The sequence below is a fragment of the Micropterus salmoides genome, unplaced genomic scaffold (genome assembly GCF_014851395.1).
Source record: "Micropterus salmoides isolate LMB-PRFRI ecotype aquatic unplaced genomic scaffold, ASM1485139v1 Ms_hic_scaffold_2673, whole genome shotgun sequence".
NCBI lineage: Eukaryota > Metazoa > Chordata > Actinopteri > Centrarchiformes > Centrarchidae > Micropterus > Micropterus salmoides.
The window spans coordinates 1,224-25,000 of NW_024041899.1; the positions used below are offsets into that span (position 1 = coordinate 1,224).

The 23,777-nt window shown below is 40.2% G+C and overlaps 3 protein-coding genes across 3 annotated transcripts; 1 reads left to right on the plus strand and 2 right to left on the minus strand.

Annotated features, from left to right (window-relative positions):
- Positions 1–983: 983 nt before the first annotated feature.
- Positions 984–4,283, minus strand: LOC119919328 (sodium channel protein type 8 subunit alpha-like; the record flags this gene model as incomplete). The annotated part of the gene is given in 2 exon segments (XM_038739736.1): positions 984–1,314; positions 3,927–4,283. A coding segment is annotated over 1 exon segment (276 nt), but the record flags the coding sequence as incomplete, so codon positions are not given.
- Positions 4,284–5,476: 1,193 nt separating this feature from the next.
- On the plus strand, positions 5,477–10,386 carry LOC119919327 (transmembrane protease serine 11D-like). The gene is made up of 5 exons (XM_038739735.1): positions 5,477–5,550; positions 6,734–6,917; positions 7,509–7,786; positions 9,878–10,020; positions 10,108–10,386. The coding sequence occupies exons 1-5, from the start codon at positions 5,481–5,483 to the stop codon at positions 10,369–10,371; spliced, it is 939 nt and encodes a 312-aa protein (XP_038595663.1). The 5' UTR covers positions 5,477–5,480; the 3' UTR covers positions 10,372–10,386.
- A 2,184-nt stretch (positions 10,387–12,570) lies between these two features.
- LOC119919326 (disco-interacting protein 2 homolog B-A-like) lies at positions 12,571–21,849 on the minus strand (the record flags this gene model as incomplete). Its single annotated transcript, XM_038739734.1, is given in 14 exon segments — positions 12,571–15,913; positions 16,040–16,163; positions 16,897–17,071; positions 17,330–17,404; positions 17,533–17,590; positions 17,900–17,961; positions 18,273–18,443; positions 19,201–19,369; positions 19,492–19,622; positions 20,106–20,215; positions 20,735–20,846; positions 21,185–21,306; positions 21,423–21,546; positions 21,769–21,849. Coding segments are annotated over 14 exon segments (1,767 nt in total), but the record flags the coding sequence as incomplete, so codon positions are not given.
- Between the last annotated feature and the right edge of the window lie 1,928 nt (positions 21,850–23,777).

Below are 23,777 nucleotides of genomic sequence, written 5' to 3' on the forward strand. Positions count from 1 at the left end.
CTCTCCAAAGGCCTTCAAAGAGGAAAACATAATTACAAGCAACCTAATCATGAAATTAAAATGACTGTAAACATAGCACACCTGGAAGCCAACCATAATGGACCACACAGCGTCTCTGCTTTGTCTGCGTAAATTCCAGCCATAATGTACGAATCATCTTGACATCGTGTCAAGTCATCAATTATGTAAAATTTTAACATGTATGTATGGGCCTACCTACCTGCATAAGCTTCAAACGTGGCGTGTATGCTGATCAGTTAGGGGGGGTGGGATCACGAGAACTACTTGTTACCACTGTTTCAAAAGCAATGCAAAAAAATCGAATGAAATAATCCAATAAAATAAAAAAAATCACAATCATCTCAAGCTTGAAATTTTCTGTTTGCTTGAAGCAAATACGTAAGTACAATTGTTACAAAATTTCAGTCTCAAAAACCGCACCTCAACGGACTTTGCTATCATAATTAAAGCGAATTGCAATATAATTATACTCTGACTTGCAAATTGTAATTTAGATGCAATGTTAGAGCTGTGGACACCTGAGGTAGAGGGACAACTACCACTCCTGAATAGGGCTGCATTTTTTGCCAAAAATCTAAAATTTAGAATTTAATAAATTTAAAAAGAGTTTCAGGACATAATACCCAATACTTGTATTACATTTTTTCAGTGAACAAAAGAAGCCAAATTTCTTAAAGTTAAATCTTGCCTCAACACAAGCCAAAGTACAAGAACTGGTAGAATTTGAATTTAAATCAGGCTCTATCGATCAAGAAACTTAGAAGACATTAAATCTTTTTGATGCCAGCTTTTGATACACTTTCGACGCTAAGGACCCATTTTGGATGGGACCCAAAAGTATTTAGGCTTGATACCCAGCCCTAGTCAGAAACATCCTTTAGTTCAAACACCTCCAGTAAATCTGAGTTGACAACATCATTATGCGTGTGTGTGTGTGTGTATGTGTGTCTTTGTAAACTCACTTTCTGAGTATTCAGGTAGTATGGGTCCAGATCCTCCAGTGGTACCGCCACCATTCCTTTAGGGGTGTCCCCATAGATGTAGGGCAGGCTCTTCCCAGCCTCCAGGTCGCTGTTGGGCCTGGGCTTGTTCTCGTCATCATCGTCGCGGTAGCTGCTGTCCTGTTTAGGTGGCTTCCTGTTCTTCTCCTCAGCGATGCGCTGCTCAAGGGTCTTCAAAGATTCCACAGTAAACTTCTTGAAGCTATCAGGTCCTGGAGGAAGAAGGGGTGCAGCCATGTTTTCATCCTGCAGCTACTTGGTCTTTAGGTGTGTACCATCCACAGTAGCAGCTCTGCAGGAGGAGCAGAAAGAGATGAAAGGTCAAAGCAAACGTTGAGATGTATGTATGTTTACACAAACACAAACATTTACAGATTTTGTTCTGAAGTAATAATGATATCAAAATGACAACCACTGTAAATGCAAAATATTTGATCCCACTCTAGAATGGAAAAAAATGACTATAGATAACATGATGGCGACATTAATTACAGTAAAGTGAAATGTACCTTTAAGGATATTATGCTGTTAAGCTCCCTTCACTTGTATCTCAGTTAGGGAGATAAGATGAACAAAAACACGAACGTGTGTTAAATTATCCTTTAACATCACCAAAATCAATACAATGGTGCAGAAAAGACAAACATTCTGTGAATCTAACTGGTACCTTAAAAAGTTGCTTAGTGGCTGGTTAAATAGATAAATAAAATAAATAGACTAGATATAGGTAGTAAGTAAGACTAGTTAAGATTATAATTAGGCGATGGCCAGTGGAACATAAGGTACCAAACGTTTCCCCATTAGAAATCTAACCAAATAATAATCGAGTCAAAGTGTTTTTGTAATATAACTTTTGTTGATTTTAGAATTAATATATTATAAAGAAAGAGACATCTGATAATACATTTTCCATGGTTCATGCTAGCAAATATATCGTGTCTATGTTTGTATGAAAAACTGCATTGTTGGTCATTTACAGAGGTTTATGAGTTCTATTTATAAACCCCAGATATAAAGCCTTAACAACAATTCTCTTACTCTGCTATTATTTTTTATAGCAAATTATATAAGGATTTTACAATGTCTAAGAAGTATTACATAGCAATTTGATGTTGAGTGTTTTGTTATGAATCTCAAGCTCTTACAGAGCAAAGCAAGCAAAAAATAAAGTTATTTACATATTTGAGAGACATTTTTCTCAGTTAGTCTTATGTCCAGGCAACAGTGGTATAAAGGTGTGACTAAGTATGAGCCAATACTTCTCCCAATGTTGGCAATAAGTTACAGGCCCTGCATTAAACCTCTGACAACAAAGACAACAGGACCATTTAAGGACTTGTGATTTTTTGAATAGCTTTGGAAACGCTAACAGAGAACCCAGGACTCAGTGGAGCCTTTTTCCAACACACTTAGGATGTAAAAATGGTATGATGGTTACATGACAACTGTTCAAGCTGCAGGACATTTCAGGGTCAATATACTAATGTGAGGCAGTGCTGAAGGAAAGAGGAGGGAGCCAGCAGGAGAGGAGTTCAGCAGCCACACCTGAACTGAGACTATTTTGAAAGCTGGTATAATTTCAACACTGAATTTCACACAACAAACTTTTGTTTTTAAAACCAAATGTGGTGGAGGGAAAGTGGATGCATGATAAGACGAACACCGCCTCAACCATCGCTGATTCACAAGGCCTGTCACTCCCCTCTTGCATAACACCATCTAATTAAAAACGCTCAACGTGTAATGCTGATATCACACAGCAAAGGCTCGATCTGGCCTGGTATGAGAGGGGGGGTGGGTGAGAAAAACACATGAAAACATGCATCCTGTGAGCCAAGACGTCTGTTTTAAAATGGACCCCGGAACCTCGCAGTCACTGAGCCTTCTGCCGTTCTGCTGGCGCCGTCCGCTTCAGCACCACACGAGCGCGCACGCACACACACACACACACACATACATGGACACGCACATACGTATGCGCGAATGCATACATGCAGGGTTGAAGAAAATCGTAACCGATCTGCCTGGAGAGTAAAAAAAAAGCGTGCAGTGAAGTAGGCCTCTCCCGTAGGCCTGCAGTTTATCCTTCGAATTCTCTTCAATGTTATTAAGTCAAGATGACAACACTCGTCTTGTTGTGTCTCAGGCTTGTGGGTTGCACATTGCTCACACCCAGGCATGGCCATGTAATCGTTTTCACAGAGAAATATGCACATTTCGGGATCTTCCCAGTCGTTTTCTCGTTCACATAGACGCGGTGATAAATGGAGACCTGATTTTTGAACCTGTTAATTAAGAAGGAGGGCCCGTAGACGCCATTATGTGGCGTTTTTGTCCTAGTATATAGCCTATAATTAAATAGAAAAGTCCTGCTCGGCCACAGAGAGAAGCAGGAGGTTATAATACGCAGAGAAGTGTCCCGCAACGACCAAATTGGCCAAAGCAACATTGCTGCAGTGTGGCTTGTATGTTGAAAATGTCACGCTGTGGTAAAGGCAACCCTGGATTTGTCATACTCAAGTCAGATGTCGATGTATCTTAATAAATCAGAGTAATAAGTCCCTCTTGTTATTCAGCAAAAAAGAGGCCAAATTGGATTGATGTTTTTTTCTGGGACATTCTGTGCGGGGTTTTTTGCGCGTTGCCTTGAAGGATCTGCACCACACCCGTGAAGCCATGTCGACTGCCAAATCAATAAGGGCTCTATCTGTGCTCAAGATAGCCCAGAGTATGAAGCTAGACAGCAGCATGAAACACACACACACTGTCTACAACATGAGATGAAACATAACAAATAAGACCATTAGAGAACAGTTATGAAGCTGCCACACCAAAATCACCTGGAGGAATGAATAGCCTAAATGTCTTGGCTGTTGATGATGAACGGAGGATCAGGCTACTCACATAGCATCAGCCCGTTTTTCGAAGCCGTATGGTGTTTCAAGTGTATCATCTTGTAGTCCGGAGGGTATACAAAATCAAAAATAGTGACCAAAATTTTAAGGAAATCTTCGCTTTCTCGGGCTGGAGCAATTAGATTGCGCCCTACCTGACGCCTAACCTATGAGGCATCTTCTCTCGCAAACGTCTTATCAGTGCCTCGGATGCTCGACGAAATGGTTAAATCGACAAATTCCTTGCGATCAACATCAATTGTTAAAAAAAAAAAAATTCCCCACCCTGCTCCGATCCAGCCGATAGATGCTCACCAAATGCAGACACCCTCTTCCATCCCGCTCCAAATGGAAGGGGGGGGAAAGATGCGGGGCAGTGTGCAGCTCTGCGACATTTACGCAAGGATACCGACAGAGAGGAAATCTACCTTCAACACATGCACTGTTTTCTCAAACGGTTATAAATGAAGCATACTCACTTTGTATGCGTTACAGTGAATCCAGGAAGCCGTTGCAGGACTGCAGATGTGGGAAAGATTGGGGAGAAACTGCGGTTGTCGCCATATTGTTGCTGCTATCTCCCCCCTCAGCGCGAGCAGTTCCCCTGCATAATTGATGACTCTCAGCAGAATGCAAGGGAGTGTCTGCAAGTGCGTTTTCGTAAAATCGTAAAGGTCATTTAGGCCTTCAGCCTCTAAACCCCAGTGTGCGGTTCACAGCTCCCCGGGCTCAGTGAGGAGCCTGGGTGAGATTGTGCGCAGAAAACACGCGCAAGGTTTTTCTGTCCAAACGCACTGGCTCGCTGTGTGTTCAGTGCGGACTTAGGACTTTATTGGCTGTCAGGCTGTGGGCATTCAGTCAGAGGCAGGTTCCTGAAGGCCACTGCATGTCTGAGATATACAGAGACAGGAAAAAATCGTTTAACATGATGTTTCAAAGCCTGCAAATATATCAAACTTATAATAAACTCATGTTACATTTACTGCAAATAAAAAGTGTATTTAAGCGCAAATGCATTTAAAAACATGTTAACAACAATGTTACGTATAGGTGGGATGTATTCTGGCCATGCAATTCAACTACGGCCAACATATTCTGGAGCATCTAGAGTAATTGCGAACTATTTTCATTTAAAGCCTCTGCAGCAGACCGCTGCCCTCCTCCCGCACTCTGCTCTTTAATAGCAAAAATTAATATGCAAGTAGGCAGATCTTTGTCTGGTAACCTGCCCCCTGTCTTTTGATGTTACGTAATTTGTGTGAATGAATACAGCTGAACTGAAAATCAATCAAAAAAGCCTTTAAAATCAATTTAAAGTCTGTAGATTTGGGACATTATGTCAGTCAGTATAATAGGCTATAGTTATATTGGAATTTTAAAAAAAGTATATATTATTTATATATTATTAAATTATTATATATTAGTTATTTGTCATTTCATTTTTCGACGCAGGGCAATCGAGCTAAACGTGCATATGATGTCATTAGTCGGGAAGGAAGCTGTTTTTGTTTGCGGTCAAAAATGTCTTGAGGAGTTTTAAACCAACACATCCATGCATGGCTAAATGGCGTTCAAGGCGCCGCTACTGTTTGTGAGTGCTCTGTGTTTGACTACACTGACTTCAGCACAGCACAGTGAGTAAAACCAGGGGCGGGGAGGAAATCAGTAGCCCTTTTATGTAGTTTTTTTTTTTTTTAATTGCTAATTATTTTTTCACTTTTTATGAACTATTCAGCCACTTTAAAGGGCGACAGTTACACAGCAGCAAACAGTTGTAGCTACATTATGTGCAACAGTATGCCACTTTCAACTTGCAATCTCAAAGAAAGTTTTCTGATTCCTGAAGCTCTAAGATTGGTTGGCAGGCAAATGGCTAGCCAAGATGTCATATTGATCCACACAATTCACTAGGTTTACTCACAGAACCCTTCAAAATAGCCATATGTTTTGATAATTCCTCTTGAATTGAGAAGTTGAAATGTACTCTCCCTTCTACCTGAATAATATTTAAAGTGACACTATGTAACTTTGGAATGAAGAAAGTAGCACAATCTCCATATGCAAATAAAAGGTGTAATTCATTGGCAATAAAACGCACCCTTGCTCAGTTTAATACACTCAGGGGTTTTGCTTATACAGCCTTACTTGGTCTGTTATGACCAGTAGCTTACCTGGTGTAGCCTACATATTGTTGTGTAACTCACATTACAAAGTCAGTTTATGATGCTACTTGTGCTAGTGTGTAGCATGTAGCCTAAACGATAAACATTTGAATGGTTTTAGCACAAAAGGAAAACAAGAAGTAAACATGCCATACCCAAACAGGAGATATTCTGATGTCACCTCCGGCCTAGCTGAAGTTGTGACTCAAGGCAATCTCTCATTGAACATTTCAACAACAATAATACTACAGCTTCCATGAAAATGTACAGCTGTGGCAGTGCTCATACTTTACTGTCATCATTATTTGATTGGCATAGCCTATTGAAAATACTGACATTGGCTATTCAAATTATTTGTATTGTCAAAAAAAACAAAGATAGATCATTTATAGTGATATAAATAGAAAAGCAGCAAATCATCACCTGGCAACTCTTCTAGCATTTGTGCTTGACAACAAATTTAATGAACAAATGAATAAATAATCTGTTGATTGAACAACATTGTTGATTGTTTCAGAACAAATTTAAATCTTACATTAAGAGTCACACACACTGTACACACCTCAAGTGTGTGCTGGTGTGTTGTCTCCAACAATGTAAACAGAATGTTATTTCAAAAACTCACATGGAAGCGTTGTTTGATTGTGCTTGTGAGGCTGTGGGCAGCGGCTCCTGGTCGCTCCCCCAGGTGCTTCTCGTATATTGGGGGGCCAGGGGGCTCCTGAAGGGGCGTGGCCATGGCAGGTCAGCATCCAGATCCAGTCCATGCACCACTGTGGTGGGACGATCATCAACAGCCTCTGGGTGCTCACTGCAACACACTGCTTCCACAAATACCTGTGAGTAAAAATTACACACCTCACAGAGAAGTGAAACTTGTGAAAAATATAATTCTAGATCGGTAGAAGCTGGGTTGCGAAACACACATTGCCTGTAACGAACAGTGACAGTTTTGTGGCCACGCAGGAGAAATACTGCTGTGATTCAGCCCATTTTGACCCAGTGTTTTAGCAGCATGATTTCCACCTCTGGGCTGTGGTGATTTATTTACTTTTTCGTTTTCTGTTTGACATTTTCTCCTTCTCTGAATGCGTGTGTTGGATAGTGTGTGCACATATATATTTATAGGTATGTTCATCAAGATGTTAAACAGAGATTATCACGTCTTTCGGTTTTCCTCTCACATCAAACATGAACAAGAACAGATCTATACAGTACTTGAACAATTATAATTATATACAATTATAACATGCATGTATAATAAAGGATACCAGTTCACAGGAGCTAATGAAACGAGCCTTTGTGTGCTATTTAATATAGGGAAATGGATAGCAGGCTTGGCATGTAAATGAAAATGGGGTTGATGGGTGAGTGGACAAGAAACAAAAGCAGCTCAGTGTCATGAACAAATCTGTCTGTTTCATGTCCAGAAAGATTGTCAGAAGCCATTTCCGTGTGGTAGCAGGACTTCATGTGTTATCTGCTCCAGGAGATGAAGCCCAGATCCGGTCCATCCGTGAAGCAAAAATGCACAAGGACTACAATGAAGTCACATCTGACAACGACGTGACACTCGTGCTCCTCAGCTCTCCCTTCATCTTCACTGACTATGTCCAACCTATCTGCACTCCTCATAATGTGACTCATGAGTTCACCCTCAACTTCAGCCACTGTTTCATCACTGGATGGGGGAGCACCCATTACAAAGGTTGGTTTAAAAACTCACTGATTCTGCAGCATTGATGTGGAAGGCATGATGATGATCTTTCAGTTGCACTTTAGCAAGACACTGAATCCCTGTCGGCTTCTACGCCTAACTCCCTGCTGGGGAGGGAGAAGTTACCACTTTGCAACAAGACACATTAAACGTTACTGAACCAAGAAGTCCTTTGGAATGAAAAATAAGATATTTAGCATGGCTCTTTTATAACATTTTTAGACTCACAATGGACAGCTTTAAAATAATTGATGCAGCAGAATCAGAGATATCGTCTTCTTTATCCCACACATTCTTCTTCCTTGTTGCCTACATTACACACAGTGCAACACAACTTGAATCACTGACTGTACAGATTTGGGGGTGTGATTTGGGGGGTGTTATGTTAGTAACTAATGTAGCTTCGAGCTGCTAGTCTAAAGCAGAGATGAGTCTCCAACCATTTATCAGATTTTATGCAGCTCCCTCTGGAGCCACAAAAGGCTTTTTATAACATTATTCAAATATGCAGTAATTCTTTTCCAGACCTGTGAACAGACTTCATCAGCGGAGTTCCCCTTTAAGGGAGTAGCATGGTTACAAAGATTTGAAAGATACGAGAATTATAAAATCAAGTCAAAGTAAACAGTCAGGGAGGACAATCAGTGAATTCAAAAACATTTTGAGAAAAACAATTACAATCTTCCGTCAGATGTCTTTTATCGAGGCTTTATTAATGGTAAATTACTAATTTATTGATGTTTTGCAGATGAATAATACATATTACAATATACAAATTAAATATATCTTTCTGCAAAAGCTGCAAACTCGACAGCTTATTTCAAAATGAAAACGTGTGATTCTTTATTAATGTCTTATCAACATTTACAACTGCAGATTTTCCACTTAAGGTGAGTTTTGCAATTACAAATATTTAAAGGTATAGCAGTGGTTTAAAGAAAGAAATTATGTAATGTGTGAAGAGAGGCAAGCTCAGCAACATATTGAACTCCTGATGGCACTCAGGGGCCCAACATGTGAGCCACTTTTGCAAAGACAAATATGAAAGTACATTTTAAGAAGTCCCGTTGAACAGCAGTCCAGCAGATCCGACACAAATGCCTTCACCCAGTCCTCTTCAAGACAAAGAAAGCTATAATTGATCAGTGTAGCAGGCATCTAATAGTACACATTAGTCAAAATGATATACGCCAACCAATGTGATCCAAATCTTAAAGTCCTAAAAAAGGCCTATCTAACTGTAACAACTGTGGCCACAAGTTACAATCACAGTATAATAGTAATGGCTGAAACGTAGGATAGCGTACCACAAGAGTTAGGTCAGTGAACTGACTGTAATGTCAGTTACATGGAAATATCTGCTACCGTTAACATTAGCTAACATTAGCCACTGTTAGCTATTCGTCATTGTAGATGATGTAAGGCGGTAGCAGCAAAACCCCTCAGTGTGTTGATTTGAGTGAGGGTGCATTTATGAATTCACCTTTTCATTTGTAAGAGGGACAATGTGTTTCTTCTTTCAAAAGTTAATTTGTCACTATTTAAATCAAATATCTCCCATTTCCCTGTGCTTTTTCTCAACTGGACATCTCTTTCTTATTTTCTTTATTACTTTAGGACTCTTTATTTGACTACTTTTTATTTTATTTCATTTATCCCTCTTTAACTGATTTTGTTCTCCTCTACAAATGAATAGATTATAACAGATTATAATGTAGTTGTAAGCAGATATAAGAGCATTCTAAGTGTTTATTAAAGTACAGTATTTGAAAAACTGTAAGTTATTTGATATTATTACATCAGTGTTTTACTATATTCTCATCCGTTGTCTGTTTATACAGCAGCCTCCACTTATTGGTGCCAACAGGAGGAGTTATAGTGTTTATTAAATGTTTATAAACTGCTTAAAAATGCTATATAGGGTTGAAATAAAGTGTTGCTTTATTCCCCCTGTGTTTTTAAATGTTGTTTACATACACCTACATAATTGCTTACCACTCCACAAAGTATTACTGCTCAAGTTATTAGTGACAATTTAAAAGCCCTTTAAAAGTAAAGTACCATTTGATTTATGTACTGCAGGCAGGCCGATGAACAGATTGCAGGAAGCGGAGGTGGAGCTCATTGGCAGGAGAACGTGTAACCTGTTCACATGGTACGACGGCCTCATCACTGATAACATGATCTGTGCAGGACTGGAGAGCGGGGCGGCTGATACCTGTCAGGTGATGATTCTTGGACATTTTTTAAAAACGTTCTACAGCCTACAGGTTTCATGTCAATAAAGACATTGCTGCCTTTCCGTGTCTCAGGGTGACAGCGGCGGGCCCCTGCAGTGTTATAGCGAGGACGAGGAGAGGTTTTATGTGGTCGGAGTGACAAGCTTCGGGGACAAGTGTGGACTTCCTCACAGGCCGGGGGTGTACGCCAGAACCAGCAGGTTTGCAGGTTGGCTGAAGACAAGTCAGACGGCATCAGTGTCTGCTGCACACAGACTGAACACAAGCGTCATCTCACCTCTGCTCAGTGCTGCTCTGATGCTGCTCCGAAACATCTGGACAGTCTGTCAGCAATAAAATGTCACTGCTATATCCATCAGGCTGTTTAAATGTTTTCAGCCATCTGGATATGTGATGAATCATTTCAAAAACCTTTATGGATTATTTTTTTAGTTTTAACATCATTACCACTCAGCCTGTTAGATCTGTGAGCCTGTTTAATGGCCTTACTCTGAGTGATGGTCTCCAACATGAATACAGTATTTTCTGCCAAAGTTGCAACAGCTTATTTTTAATACGTAACAACTAAGTTTAATTGTCACCTACGTTGTCTTGATTATTTCATGTTATAGAGTGTTACTTAAGATTTTAAACCAGTGTTTCAGTGGTTTTAATCAAAGTAAATCATGGTTTTGGTTTTGTTCTCCACAGGATGAACATGCATTGCTCCAAAGAAAATATGAACAAATCTTAAATTTAGCTGTCACCTCATAATTTAGGTACAGACCTCTAACCTATGCACATAAAGCTTGAGCAATTTCAGGAGTGGACAGGACAAAATATCTTCACAGTTACATTTACATTTACTGATTTGGCAGACACTTTCCTCCAAAGCAACTTATATTTGAGGAAGAACATAAAAGCATCAACAAAGCAAAGTACAGCACGAGATCTACAACTGACAATACATACTAGTAAGAGAACTAATAAATACTAGTAAGAGCTAATACCCCATATCGCATTAAATGGGGTCTTGGAGGAGATTGGTTGTACATTCACCTGCAACTAAAAATGACCAATAATCTATTTTTTTCACACTGCAGTTAAAGTTTACATTTATTCATATGCATAATATTATTGGTATCACTTTCTGATAAAGCCCGATTAATAGAGGCTTTGCAAGTTTATAAGTAGGTGTTATCAATGACCACCGTTCAGAATAACTTTCAGGTTATAAGGTTGTGACAAATCTCTCTGTCAAGGAGTCTTGCTTTGTGTTTTTTAGTGAGCTTTTAATTATTCAGGAAGACCCCTGCAATCGACCCCTCCTATTCTGGGAAAGGTTCTCAGAGCATCAGGGCCAAAATCTGTCTATTAACATTTTATTTACATTTACAATACTGGACTTGATGGCTAGAAAGTGAGACGCCCTTGAGCATTTATTAATGTATTACCAATATTTATTACCAAATAGAAAGCATAAAGCTGTGCAGACTTTTTCAAATCAATCTGCAACTTATTCTCAAGCAGGTTTCAAGAGTCTGCTGGTAGACTTTCATATAATACAGAAATGAATGAGACCAAAACATGTAAAACACAACAGTAATGAAAAGTGTGTACTAATTGTAGCAAATAGAATAAGTAAAACATGCAAAACAACTCCTGCTTAGTGAGGAATCGGTCAGGCAGTTAGTAAGATACCTTTTGCTATTATGAATCAAGTGATTTCATTGGTTTCTATTGACAGTAATGTTTACGATGCGAGTACTCGCAGGGAAGTATGTAGGTAGATGTGGTCAAAATCTACAGGAACTGGCAAATTCATAGGGGGAGCCAATTTCATTTTTTTCCCCAGATAGAGTAGTTAGACTGACACCTGGTGGAAGGAAGATGCTATTTTCCTTCAGTGCAGTAGCTGATTCCTGAAGCTTCCAGAGAGATGTTTGGAAGAAGAAGAAAAAACACAAGAAATTCTGACAAAGGATTTTTTTTATTTGACATGAAACACATCCAATGACAGTGTGACAGTGTTTTTGTCAAGTAAGACATGTTGTTAGAAGTTATCGCACCATTGACTAGTTCAGAATGTCTTTGCTGCAGCTCGACAATGCATAGTGAACAGACAGTCGTTGAGGTATACATTGTGGGCCCTTGAGTTTTTGTTTTTTGTGTGTGTGTAAGATCCTAATTTTATTTACCTCACAAGTACATTTACATTTTGTGCTTAGAATAACTTTGGAGGTTCAAAATGTCCGCCATTCCTCACAACAAGACAACTTGAAAACTGAAATAAATATTAAAATGGATATGTGGGAGTTGCCTGCTGAGAAACGTTTCATCAGATCTCAGAGCTGATGAAAACCGGTGATGAGGAACAGCGTTAGCAGTGAGGGAAATCATTGAAAATGTTGGCATGGAAAAAGAATGACTTCTTTTCACACAAAAAAGGGCATTCAAGAAGAAACCTTCTTTGTTATGACATTGGATGACAAAAGTCTGTCTACTTTCCCTTATTGAATAGCACCAATGTCTATTGAAAAGGCTTGAAGGCCAACATGGAATTATAAAACTTTATTAAAACTTGTCGGAGTGAAACAGTAGCAACAAAGCAATTATCACACAGTAGATCAGAAGCTTCACTTGGTTATTCATGATGAGTAACACTAACTTGCCCCAGATACTGGCTCGCATACATGTCATCAGTGTCCGTCACTGAATGAAAAGTGGTTTATTGTTGTACGTGTTGTGCTGTATGTTAAGCTGCTTCTAAATCAAACCAGCCGTTTGCAGAAGTTGTGCAGTTTTAAAGAAAGATTACATCAGGAAAACATCGATGAAACCCCTATAAAATATATTTGTTTCCAATTTTGGATGGAAAGAATTCAAATACAGTGGAGGCGACATAAAAAAAAGACAAGAAATAAAAAATAGGTTCAATATTCTGGGATCATTTTCTTACAAAAGACAAACCTTGTTGCACCATAAAAGCCAAATGTCACTGTCACACACACACTCACTCCCTCTTGGACACACACACATAAAATGATAGTGGGAAAGTGCACAATGTTCCTGCCAAAATAATCTGAAACCTTTTTTTTTTTTTCCACTTTTGCAATGTGAAACCATTAAATTAACAATGCAGAAAAATGCTGTCAAGTATGAAAGATCAGTCAAGTTTTTATCGACAAAGTTCATCTCCATGTACACATTAACACTAGTAATACAGTATTTGACCTCTAAAATACAGTTTACATACAACATCCTTACCCTTATTTATTACCCCCCCCCCCCTTTTTTTTTTAAACAGGAGGATTAGGCCTTTTTTTTAAATCACAGGTCGCTTAATGATTTTCTGTTCATTCCTAAATTTTTCAGTGTTACAGACATTCATAAATTGATGATGAAATGAGAAAGGCATGACCGCTAACACCTTCGTAAAACAACAAGATGCACCCCCCCCCCCCAACTAAAAAAAACAGTTGATACGAGTGTGTTTTGAGTTAGAAACTGGTCTGATTCCACGTGTGTGAAAAATGGTGGTATAGGTAATTTAATACACTTTTAGTACAGCTAGAAATGAGGGACTGAACATAAAAAGTACTAAAGTTCCACAGGTTTAGTAAGGCAAAGTTATGTCCTCATTCTTGATATCTTATTTTTAGGAAATTCAACAGTCTGTGATTATAAATGTCACGATGGTGCAATAAAAAGGCACTGACTTGCCTTCGGATGATCTACATTTATCTAATCAACTCTGACGCAGACATTAAATGATGGATGCTCTTTGCTTTGACATGGGAAACTACACACAGACCGAAAGTCAAACTCGAGGTCCACTTACTCGCTTGTTCTGGAGCCTTCAGTTGTATTACACAGGCCAGTCCTCAGCAGCAGACAGAGTCTGCTCACGTGTCAAAGAACTGCAGATGTTTTTATGACTTTAAGATCAATCTGCTTATGAAAACTGGTCGATATGGCTGGAACAAGAGACAAGTCGACTTTGAGTTGAGATTTGTTTTTGCCGGGGAAACTGTTTTCAAAGTCAAGAATGAACTGTCGAGCTTCAATCTGCCAGCTCTGCCTAGCCCCAGTTTATGCCTTTACATTCGATCCACGGGACTTTGGAAAACGCAGAAGGTCGTTTAGCAACACTTACCAGACTCTTCAAAGACTCTTCTAAGCTTCTGGATGAAAAAATATTATTTCTGCTGCCTCGGTTTCGTAATCCAAACAAAAGGTGGTAGAAACGACATAGATCACCTGCTCAATTTTACAATCTCAACCAAAATTATAAATTTTATCATCGGTAACCATTGGTATAAGTTGATTTTTCATAAAAACATTTTGCTTGTGTTTTAAAAAAAGAAAATAAGAATAACTGTCATTTTTGGCTGTATTAGAAAAGAAAGTGTTCGAAATGTATTTTTACATCCAGATGGTTAGGGGAATGTAATACACGCAAGTCACGAATTGGGGCTGAGCTCTGCTTAAATATTCAGCATACGCACTGCCGAACCAACCAATCCATTGCTGTGTGACTCCTTGGCTTATTAGTTTCTTTTTTTTTTTTGCCCGCATTGATTGTACTCCAAATTAGCATGCACAACTAAACTTCAGGTATACCTTCAACCCTTCTTGTGAAAATTGGTGCTTTGGAAAATATGTATTAGTACTTCACAGTCATAAGGACTATCTAACGGACTCCTACTCACAATGAAAATGAATCTGTGTTTCTGCCCATTAAAGATCATCTGTGATATCCAGGTTTGTATGTCTATGAAGCCAGTCTTTCTTTTCCCACATCAACAAATAATTCATGAGGTTTTTTTAGGACATTTTGTAATGACTGAATGCATATCTGCTGGCAAACACAGTATGTGATGGGAGGTGAAAGCCACGGTGCACCTGGTAGAAAAGGTGTGATGTCAGGACCGCCCCTGTGGGCTGCACTTGCTGGTGGCACTTTGTAATACTGATGTGGATTTGCTCTTGTAAAAAAGCACCAAACATGGGGGAGGGGGTGTGTCCCCTTGAGGCAGATGGGACAGGAAGTGGACTCAGAGGTGCGAGGACTTAAAGTGCAAGAGGGGAAAGTTCCAGCTCCTCTCAGCAGTTCCAGTGCACCATCCTGACTTGAAGAATCGAGGGGGTTAAAAACAAACAAAGAAAAGACATGGGGATGAATGGTTCAGGATAAAAACCAAGGAACGGGAGGAGGGGAGGATTTCTTTCTTTGATAAAAGTATGTAATTAGAAAGTTCTTTAAAAAAAACATGAATTGGAGCTAGGAGGGAGAAGTGGGATGCACAGAAAGGAAGGAGATCACGTTTCCTCCAGTTGGCAGATGAATCTACTATCAAGAGGAGAGAAAACATCCTTCTCCCTCAGTTGAAAAGTCAGTGAACCTGGACTGCAGCGATTGAGCAGGTGGAAGCAAAAGACAGAACAGTTTCTGAAAGGGAAGCACGTTCTCATTACAGTACTCGTGTACTGTTCTCGCATTCCCACATAGTTTGGTGTTTTGAATGTGTGTCTGAGGTTTAACACTGGGATCACTACTGATTGCACCCCTGTGTCGCTCACCCACATGTCTTTTTTCAGAGCCTGGCTCAGTTTTCTGCATTTTCATCAGTTGGTGAAGGGCGATCACATGTTGTAGGCCACGTAGATGGGGTCCAGTTGGTCTGCCAGGAAGGAGTCCCGCAGGTGCATCCTCTGCTTCTCTCCTCTGGAGTTGATGGGAATCACCCCGGGGTCCACGATGACCACCACCCCGACGATGAGGTGGTGCTCCTCCAGGACCACGTTGGTGACGAGCGGCACCAGGTCCAAGGCCTCCTGCTCCGAGCCGCTCAGCTCCGCCACCACCACCAGCAGGTTGGTCCATGTAAACACAGCACTGAGGGGAATTCAGTCACATGTTTTCTGTGTTACTGCTTGAATCAGAGGCTGTTGCCCTTCTCAGGGAGTGCGTAAAGAAAAATGTGAATGATGAAAATGACCAGTACTAACTGAAGAACCTCACCTTTCTGCGATGCTGCGGTGGGCTCGGGATACAGACGTCTCGATGTCGATGGGGTGATAGCGTAACCCCCTCAACTCCAATGTTTCATCGAGGGAGCCCACCACAAACAAGGCATCATGACGATCTGTAGATGCAAAAAAAATACGTATTTTATTATTTATAGTTATGGACCATGTCATTTCTGTATTTTTAAACTTGGGTCCTATTTTCAAATATTTTGGTGTTAAAATGGTACAAAGGGTTTTGGAACACATGCAGTAGATAGCTTCAGCCGGCAGTCGCAAACCGGCTGCTGTGGCTACAACATATTCCTTTGGGGCCATTGTGCCAATCACAATTACGTCCAACAATTACTATGAGTGACTAAAAATAAAAAATAAAAAATTATCCTTTAACTTAGGGATGTCACAAGAGCCGATACTTTGGTACTAAGTCGATACAAAAATTCTGAAGACATTTCTGTACTTTCGACAAGTGCAACTGCAGCGACTGCTCCTCCTCGACTCGTCGAAAAGAAAAATGGTAAGAGTCGTGTATGGGAGTACTTTGTGTTAACATTATAGAATTTATTAAAGGAGTGTATGCGGAAGTACATGGAAGTACATGAAATTGTATTTGGTTTTTAACGTGGTATCGAATTTGGTATGGAGAATTGTGTTTTTCAGAAACTTTTCAATCTCATGATATATGTTGATGTTGCAATATAAAATGACACATATTGTGTAAGCATATGTTATTGATATCGATAAAAGGGGCCCAAAGCAAATCACTTGTCACAGTCATAATTTCAATGTTAATAAAACAGAAAAGGCAGAGGGGCCCTGCATAAGGTCAACTTTTTTCAAATGTCCTCTCACCTCCACTTGCATCCGTTAGCTCAGTCCGCTTTATGAAACCCAGGTAGCCCGTCCTGGCCCACAGAGTGTGGGGCTCCCCAAAGCTGAGTCTGGTGTTGAAATGATCGGCCTGCAGGCTCTCCTCGCCATAGATGGTGTAGTAGCCACTGGCACTGTGAGGGCTGTTTACCCAGATCTGAACAAAGACAAAACAAACAACATGGATGTAGCCTTTTCACACTGCTCAAAAATCTGAAGTAACAGATTTTCACAGTAAATCAGAGATTTAAAAAAAATACACTCAAATGAATCAAGTGCATTTTGTGTCGAATAGCCGTGCTCATCTCACTCTGTGCAGGTGAAACCCCTCAATATTTTGCAGAATCCTAGGAGGAAAATGAAAAGGTGAAATGTTTAATTATCGGCATCCCGTGATCTACTCTGTCACACTCACCTCCCCAAGATGTGAATCTCCCAGAGGGCCTCTGGTCTCTGGGTTGACTATGATGACCCTCACTCCTGGTAGGATCTTAGAGGAGAACATAGGAAGAGATTTTAGCTTCAGGGATAATACAACGACTTCCATTACCTCTCTGGGCCTTTGGCCGGTGAGAGCATCAAACACACAAATCTTTTTAGTCAATAATCAATACTTACTGTGCCTGACTCCATGAGTGGAAGACTCTGTGGCGCTCCTCGTTCAACCAGCCTCACCCTGAGGGACAAGGACAAAAGACGGATTGTCAATTCTGTCCAATTCATAGGTGTAGAGAGCCTTACTGCATTCTTTTCAATTTTATTTCAAAATGTCACCTGGTGCCTGAATTTCCTCTACATAAATACGGACATTTCCATTTACACTGATGTACATTTCCTGCGGGAAGACCCACAGACCCTGCCCTAATGTTGAAATAAAATCTATGCCCTTGGTTCGATCTGACCGACCCACCATTGTTAGTTTTCAGCAGTGGGATCATGTGACTTTAGTTGTCTTTGTTCTGGTTACAAGAGTTTCCTGTCTTACCTATCGTGGCGCAGAGACTTCATGTCAACGTAGGAGGTGGAGGGGTCTGGTCCAGCAGTGCCCTGAGGATACACAGAGGAAAATAAACACCCTGTAATGTGACAGATCTAATTGAACCTGAAGCTTTGCTGGCCCATTTAGACAATATCAATATCATCATTTTATTCAATATCATATAATATCATTTAATCAATAGGTTATTATTGTTCAGTAATATTTAAGGTTGGAGAAGAATAAAGAAGCATGCATGTGGTAAGTAAACACTGCAGACTAAAAAATTCATACGACACACAAGAATGAGTTGAACTAGGGAAAGTAAAAATATGCAGAGTGATCTCATGAGACAATTCAGTGTGGGTCATGAGAAACCAACCTGCAGGCAGATGGCCAGGTTGACCCTGGAGCCGAAGGCGGTGCTGACAGCGCGCGGCGACAGGCCGAGATCTTTGAAGAGCTTGGAGAAGGACTGCGTGAGAGCGAGACGGGGACGCTCCTCTGCTATCACCACACAGCTCCGCACGCACGACAGATTTAGACCCCGAGCCTGGAGACATGCACGGCTAAAGGTTATTCACACTTTTAACAGCAACGTGTGGACTGAGCTTGACACACAAACATGAACTCGGCATTAGAGGACTTCTTTTTCCCCCTGTAGTGCTTTGAAGGAAAACAGAATGAGTAAAGATACTGAGCTACACTGAACAACACACACCAGAATTATGACTAGTACTAGTACGCAATTTATCTGCCATGGTCTGATCTGAATGTGCCTGAAAGTGTTGACAAAATACTGGCGTTTTCTTTGTTCCCATTTATCATTTTTGTATCCTTAGGTACACAAGTCCATTATACACAAGTCTGCAAAAACATGTCTAATTTTGTTGAGTAACTAAAGGTGACATGTATTCTAATTGGTTACTTATTGTAAGTGCAGAAAAGTCCAATTCAGTTGTTCTCATTACACCCTTAAAAAAACAAAAACAAAAATAAACTTCACAGTTCAAGTCCGACCCTTGTTGCAACGTTGTAGCAATATTTCCTGTCATCCCTCTACTAGTTTTGTTTTCTGTCCCTACTGTCAGCTCCTTAACAGAGGCATTAAATGCACAAAAACAAATAAAAACAATAATTTTCAAATTATTAAATTAGATAGGTGTTAAATTGCCTACACAGCAGATAAGGTTCCTATGCAACCCATTTTATTGTGATTTTATTGTTTATTATGAGAGTAATGACAGAGTGGTCATTTCAAAGTGCGAATGTGGCAGATTATTTTCGGTGTTTGTGAGTGCAATCCTCACCTTCAGCATCTCTGTCTGGGTGCCCAGACCTTTGGTGCAGAGCTCCATGACAGAGTAGGAGCAGAAGGTGTCTCTGATCTTGTACTGACTGAGCGTGCTCAGCCACAGAGGCAGCGAGCTCTCCAGCTCCAGGGGAGGGATAAGGATGGACTGGTGACCTGAGTAAACACTGGGGCGAAAACACACTCGTTAACAGCAACGAGGCCACATGTACAGGGGACATCACGTTATATGAAATATGATATTCAGTCTGTGTGTGTGTGTGTGTGTGTGTGTGTGGGCGTGCGTTACCTGGAGAGGCACCACAGGACGAAGCCCAAGCCACAATAGGGGTCCAGGCAGATGGCTATTTGTCGTGAGGAGTAGAGCTCACACTGCAGCTTAATGGAGCGGCACAGAGTACTGACCGCAGCGTGAGACATCTGATGTGAAATAGACAAACTCTTTAAAGATTCTGTATGCTGCAAATTCACCAAGTGCTGCCAATAAAACAATAAATATATACACACTAAAATACTATTCACGTCCTGTGACTAGAGTCTGTAACATGTATTAACTGTGTATTAATATTGCACGCCTACATTTCTAAACGCATCAACATGTGTTGCCACCTTCAGTATTGCTCACCACATCTCTGGCTAAACTGATGAGTATTTATTTACCTTCCCATGTTTTTAAGACATACTTTGAATTATAATTTGTGTCTTTTGTTTTTAAAATAAAAAAAGTTAAATCACCTTGTAAAAAATGTTTAAAATACATTAGTCCTTATTCCTCAAATCCTGATCTATGAATCTACAAATGTTGTGAAGTGAAGTGACAAGCAAAACGCATTTCTGAGTGGAGGGGGGGATGTGTTAACTCGTGTTATATATGATAAGCATGATTTTGTGAGAGTAATTTACCTTGACTCCGGTCAACATGCCTGTGGTGGACACACTGAAGTCCAGGTAGGCCAGCATCTCAGCTGTAGGGGGCTTATAAATTTGTGGAGGCCGCTTTCTGGGGAGATCATCTGGGAGAAGAGGGCAGTAACTTTTTGTTATTTTCTTACTGGACAAAAATTAATCACATACTTTCACTGTTACTGTTGGTGGTATTGTCTGCTATTGGGAATGTTTAGTGTTTTTATTGAGTGGGAAAATGGTATAATTTCAGATGTAAATGTGTTTTTTTTAATGTGCATTTTAAAGAGCTATGCATTTATTTATAACCCATCACTCCTACATCATCACAGTGCTGCTGTGTTCAGGTGTAACTTTGTTATTATAACAAAAGGTTCCATGTTTGCTGAACATATTTTGGTCAACATTAGGGTCCCCCAATGTGTTTAAAGTTAGGCAAACCAGACACCTTCTGGCCAGAAGGGGAAAACATTTTTTAATCTGAATTTATTGTGCTAAATCTGCACGCCCCCAGAGATGTGTCATAAAGGCAGTAAAGTACACAATGTCATGCTTATGTAACTGTGGTCAGCTCCTTCACATCATGCCTAATGCTTCTAATTTCAACAGATCCCAACAGAGCCCAGCACCTGTATCGATGATAGTGGGCCACGTCTTGACGTTGACGCTGGCAGCAGCCTCCCTGGACCTGAGGATCCTCATGAGAGGCTGAGTGGTGAGGATGCAGGCTGCTTTGCTCACCTGTAACACCCAGCAAACACACAAAGGACTTCATTTAACGACACAAACTACCACACTTTAACGGTGACCTCTGGTAAAAATCCTCCATTCACGAGGTGTTTCTCAAATAAAAGGCATTTAATTATCGTTAAAATTCTATTTTATTTGCTTCCCTCCAAGGAAATCAGTTATAAGGGTCAACAGCAAAACTACGTCACTGAATCTGGGTGGGATTTATTCACCGACCAATTAAAGAGTCTGAAAACAACTTGTTGTGATTTACATTAATCACTCTATTATGCTTTGGTAAAGCTTGATTGATGTAACAGAAACCACCATCAATGACACAGTGCACTCACATCGATGATCATGCGGACAGTGGGGAGAGTAGCAGCCAGGTTCTGTGGGTGCGGCGGTCGCACCGTCACAGGGATGACACCCGCATAGAGACAGCCATAGAAGGCAGCAATCAGGTCAATACCTGTAGAAAAATAAGAGACAGACGGGAATGTTGTGAACTAAAATAAAGGCAAATTAACAGTGGCATTATCTTAATGTCTGTCTACAATGACGAGGGGTGTGATTGTGTGCATTTACCTGGGGGATAAAGCAGCACCACATTGTCTCCGGTGTTGAGGCCTCCTCTCTCCATTAGGGTAGCTGTGATTTTCTCTGCTCTCTTGTGCAGCTGAGCACAAGTGGCGGTGCAAACTGGCACCCCCTACAGTAAAAACAGAGGAAGTACAGCTGAAGATACACGCAACAAAATGGATCACCATTAGTGCTATCACCAAAGGTAAAAGAACTGTTATTTGTGTCAGTATCTTTATCTTAAACACACTGATTCTTACTATTAACTGATTTCTCAGTTTAATTGGATATGTGTGTGTGTGTGTGTGTGTGTGTGTGTGTGTGTGTGTGTGTGTGTGTGTGTTTGATCTACCTTGGCATTGAGCAGCACATACAGGACATGGTCTGGGTCGGTTTGAGCTCTCCATTGCAGAGCTTCAGACAGGAACTGGTGCTGGTGAAGAGAGTGTGTCATCATATAAACATTAATGATGGACTGACTTCATGTAGTACATGTATCCCAAAATAAAAAATAAAAAAAACACACAAAAAGCTGCATCAAGTATCCATATAAAAAATGATCAACAGATAGATAAAACATAAAAGCTCGCCTAAAAACAGTCACCGTAACTGCGTTTCATACATCATCCAGCCAAAAATTAACAGACCTCTCACAGACAACAGATACATTTGTTTACTTAAAAAAAACTGACTCAGTGCGGAATAGAGAACAGGAAACATCTTAAAGTATGTCATTGATATTCTGTGATGCTTTTCACCTCTCACACAGAGACACATAAGCACACAACAGGAGTATGGAAGTGTCCAGAGAAATGTTGATTTTGTTTGTTTTTTTGCCAAGTGCAATGTCATGCTGGGACCATCTGCACCTGGAAGGAGGCAAATTGGAGCCACTGACAAAAACTAAGAAGCTACGGCCCTTCAAAACAAATGGTCATGACAATTTTGAAATGTTTCAACATTTTAGTGCCTCGGTGTACTATTTCTCAAACCAAAGGAACAATCCACTGGCTATTTTTACAATTAATTACATAGGCAATATTAAATGCATTATAAACATTTTGATCAGTAGTGTCAATAAGCTAAAGGAACTGGCCAGTGTACAGGACCAAAAAAGACAGGAAAGCAAAGATGTACTTTTAATATTAAGCAACACATAAAGTAACAAAATAAAAAACGATCTGTGTACAAACAAACATAATATACAGCAGTGTCACATATTGGCGTCTCTCTCTCTCTCTCTCTCTCTCTCTCTCTCTACAGGTCGTGCTCTGGTCAACAATGAAAATCAGGAAGTCACATCATGCACACCGGCTGTCTGGACAACTCATCAAGCCATGCTACACGTGGGGGCATCACAGTGAACACAGCGAGCAGAGGTGCACAGCAAATTTGTTCCTAACTAATGCTTTTATTCTTGGGCTTATTAAGACATTAGCATTATGTATCACAGTATATGATGACAAGATCTTAAATGGTTGCATATGCCAGGAGACTCTTTCTAATCACTTCCTCAGAGTCTGTTATTACTTCTTTAAACTAAGAAAGACAAAAAAAACTTTATTCAATATAAATGTATATGGTCAGTTAATCTACTGCTGAGTGTTTGGTTTGGCAGAGCTAGAAGGCTGCTGGCCAACTCCCATTTTAAAAGGTGATGAAGGTCATTTATGGGCGACTGATAAATGGAGAACCGCACTTAACTTAATTTTTAATGTATTAACTGTATATTAGTTTAAGTGTGTGGACCCCTGCTGGCCAAGGAGCCAGGTTGGACAGTCATCTCTGTGCGTCGGGCCAAAGCTGTTGCTGGTGGCCGTTGGGCTATCACGGATGCAAAAGCACATCGTGACTGACAGAAGCAGCAGAAGCAAAGACGGGTGGGGGCCAGACTAGAGCCTTACCATCATGGTGGGCCACATACAGAGCTAAAGCCCAACCCAAGCGAAGTAAAGGCAGAACAACAATAGTTTTAGGATAAGACATCAGCATCCACTTTCCCCTGTTACAGGGGTCATCTTTAACTCAGTAAACACATTTACAGCAATTTCTGTTTCATTTGAAAATATTTCTTTTTCTTATAGTAGGGTTGGTACTAAAGATTATTTTCATGATAACTGAATTCGGTTATTTTCTTGATTAACATCACAATTTCCTAAACTTGTGTTGACCAACAGTCCAAAACAGGAAAATATTCAGATTACAATAATGTTAACATAACATTTGAGAAGCTGAAACCATCACATATTTGGCATTTTCGCTTCATAAATCACCCAAACAATTATCAAATAGTTGCTGTTTATTAACGGACTAACCATTGGAGCTCTAATATACTGTAGCATGTTATATACAGTGACTAAA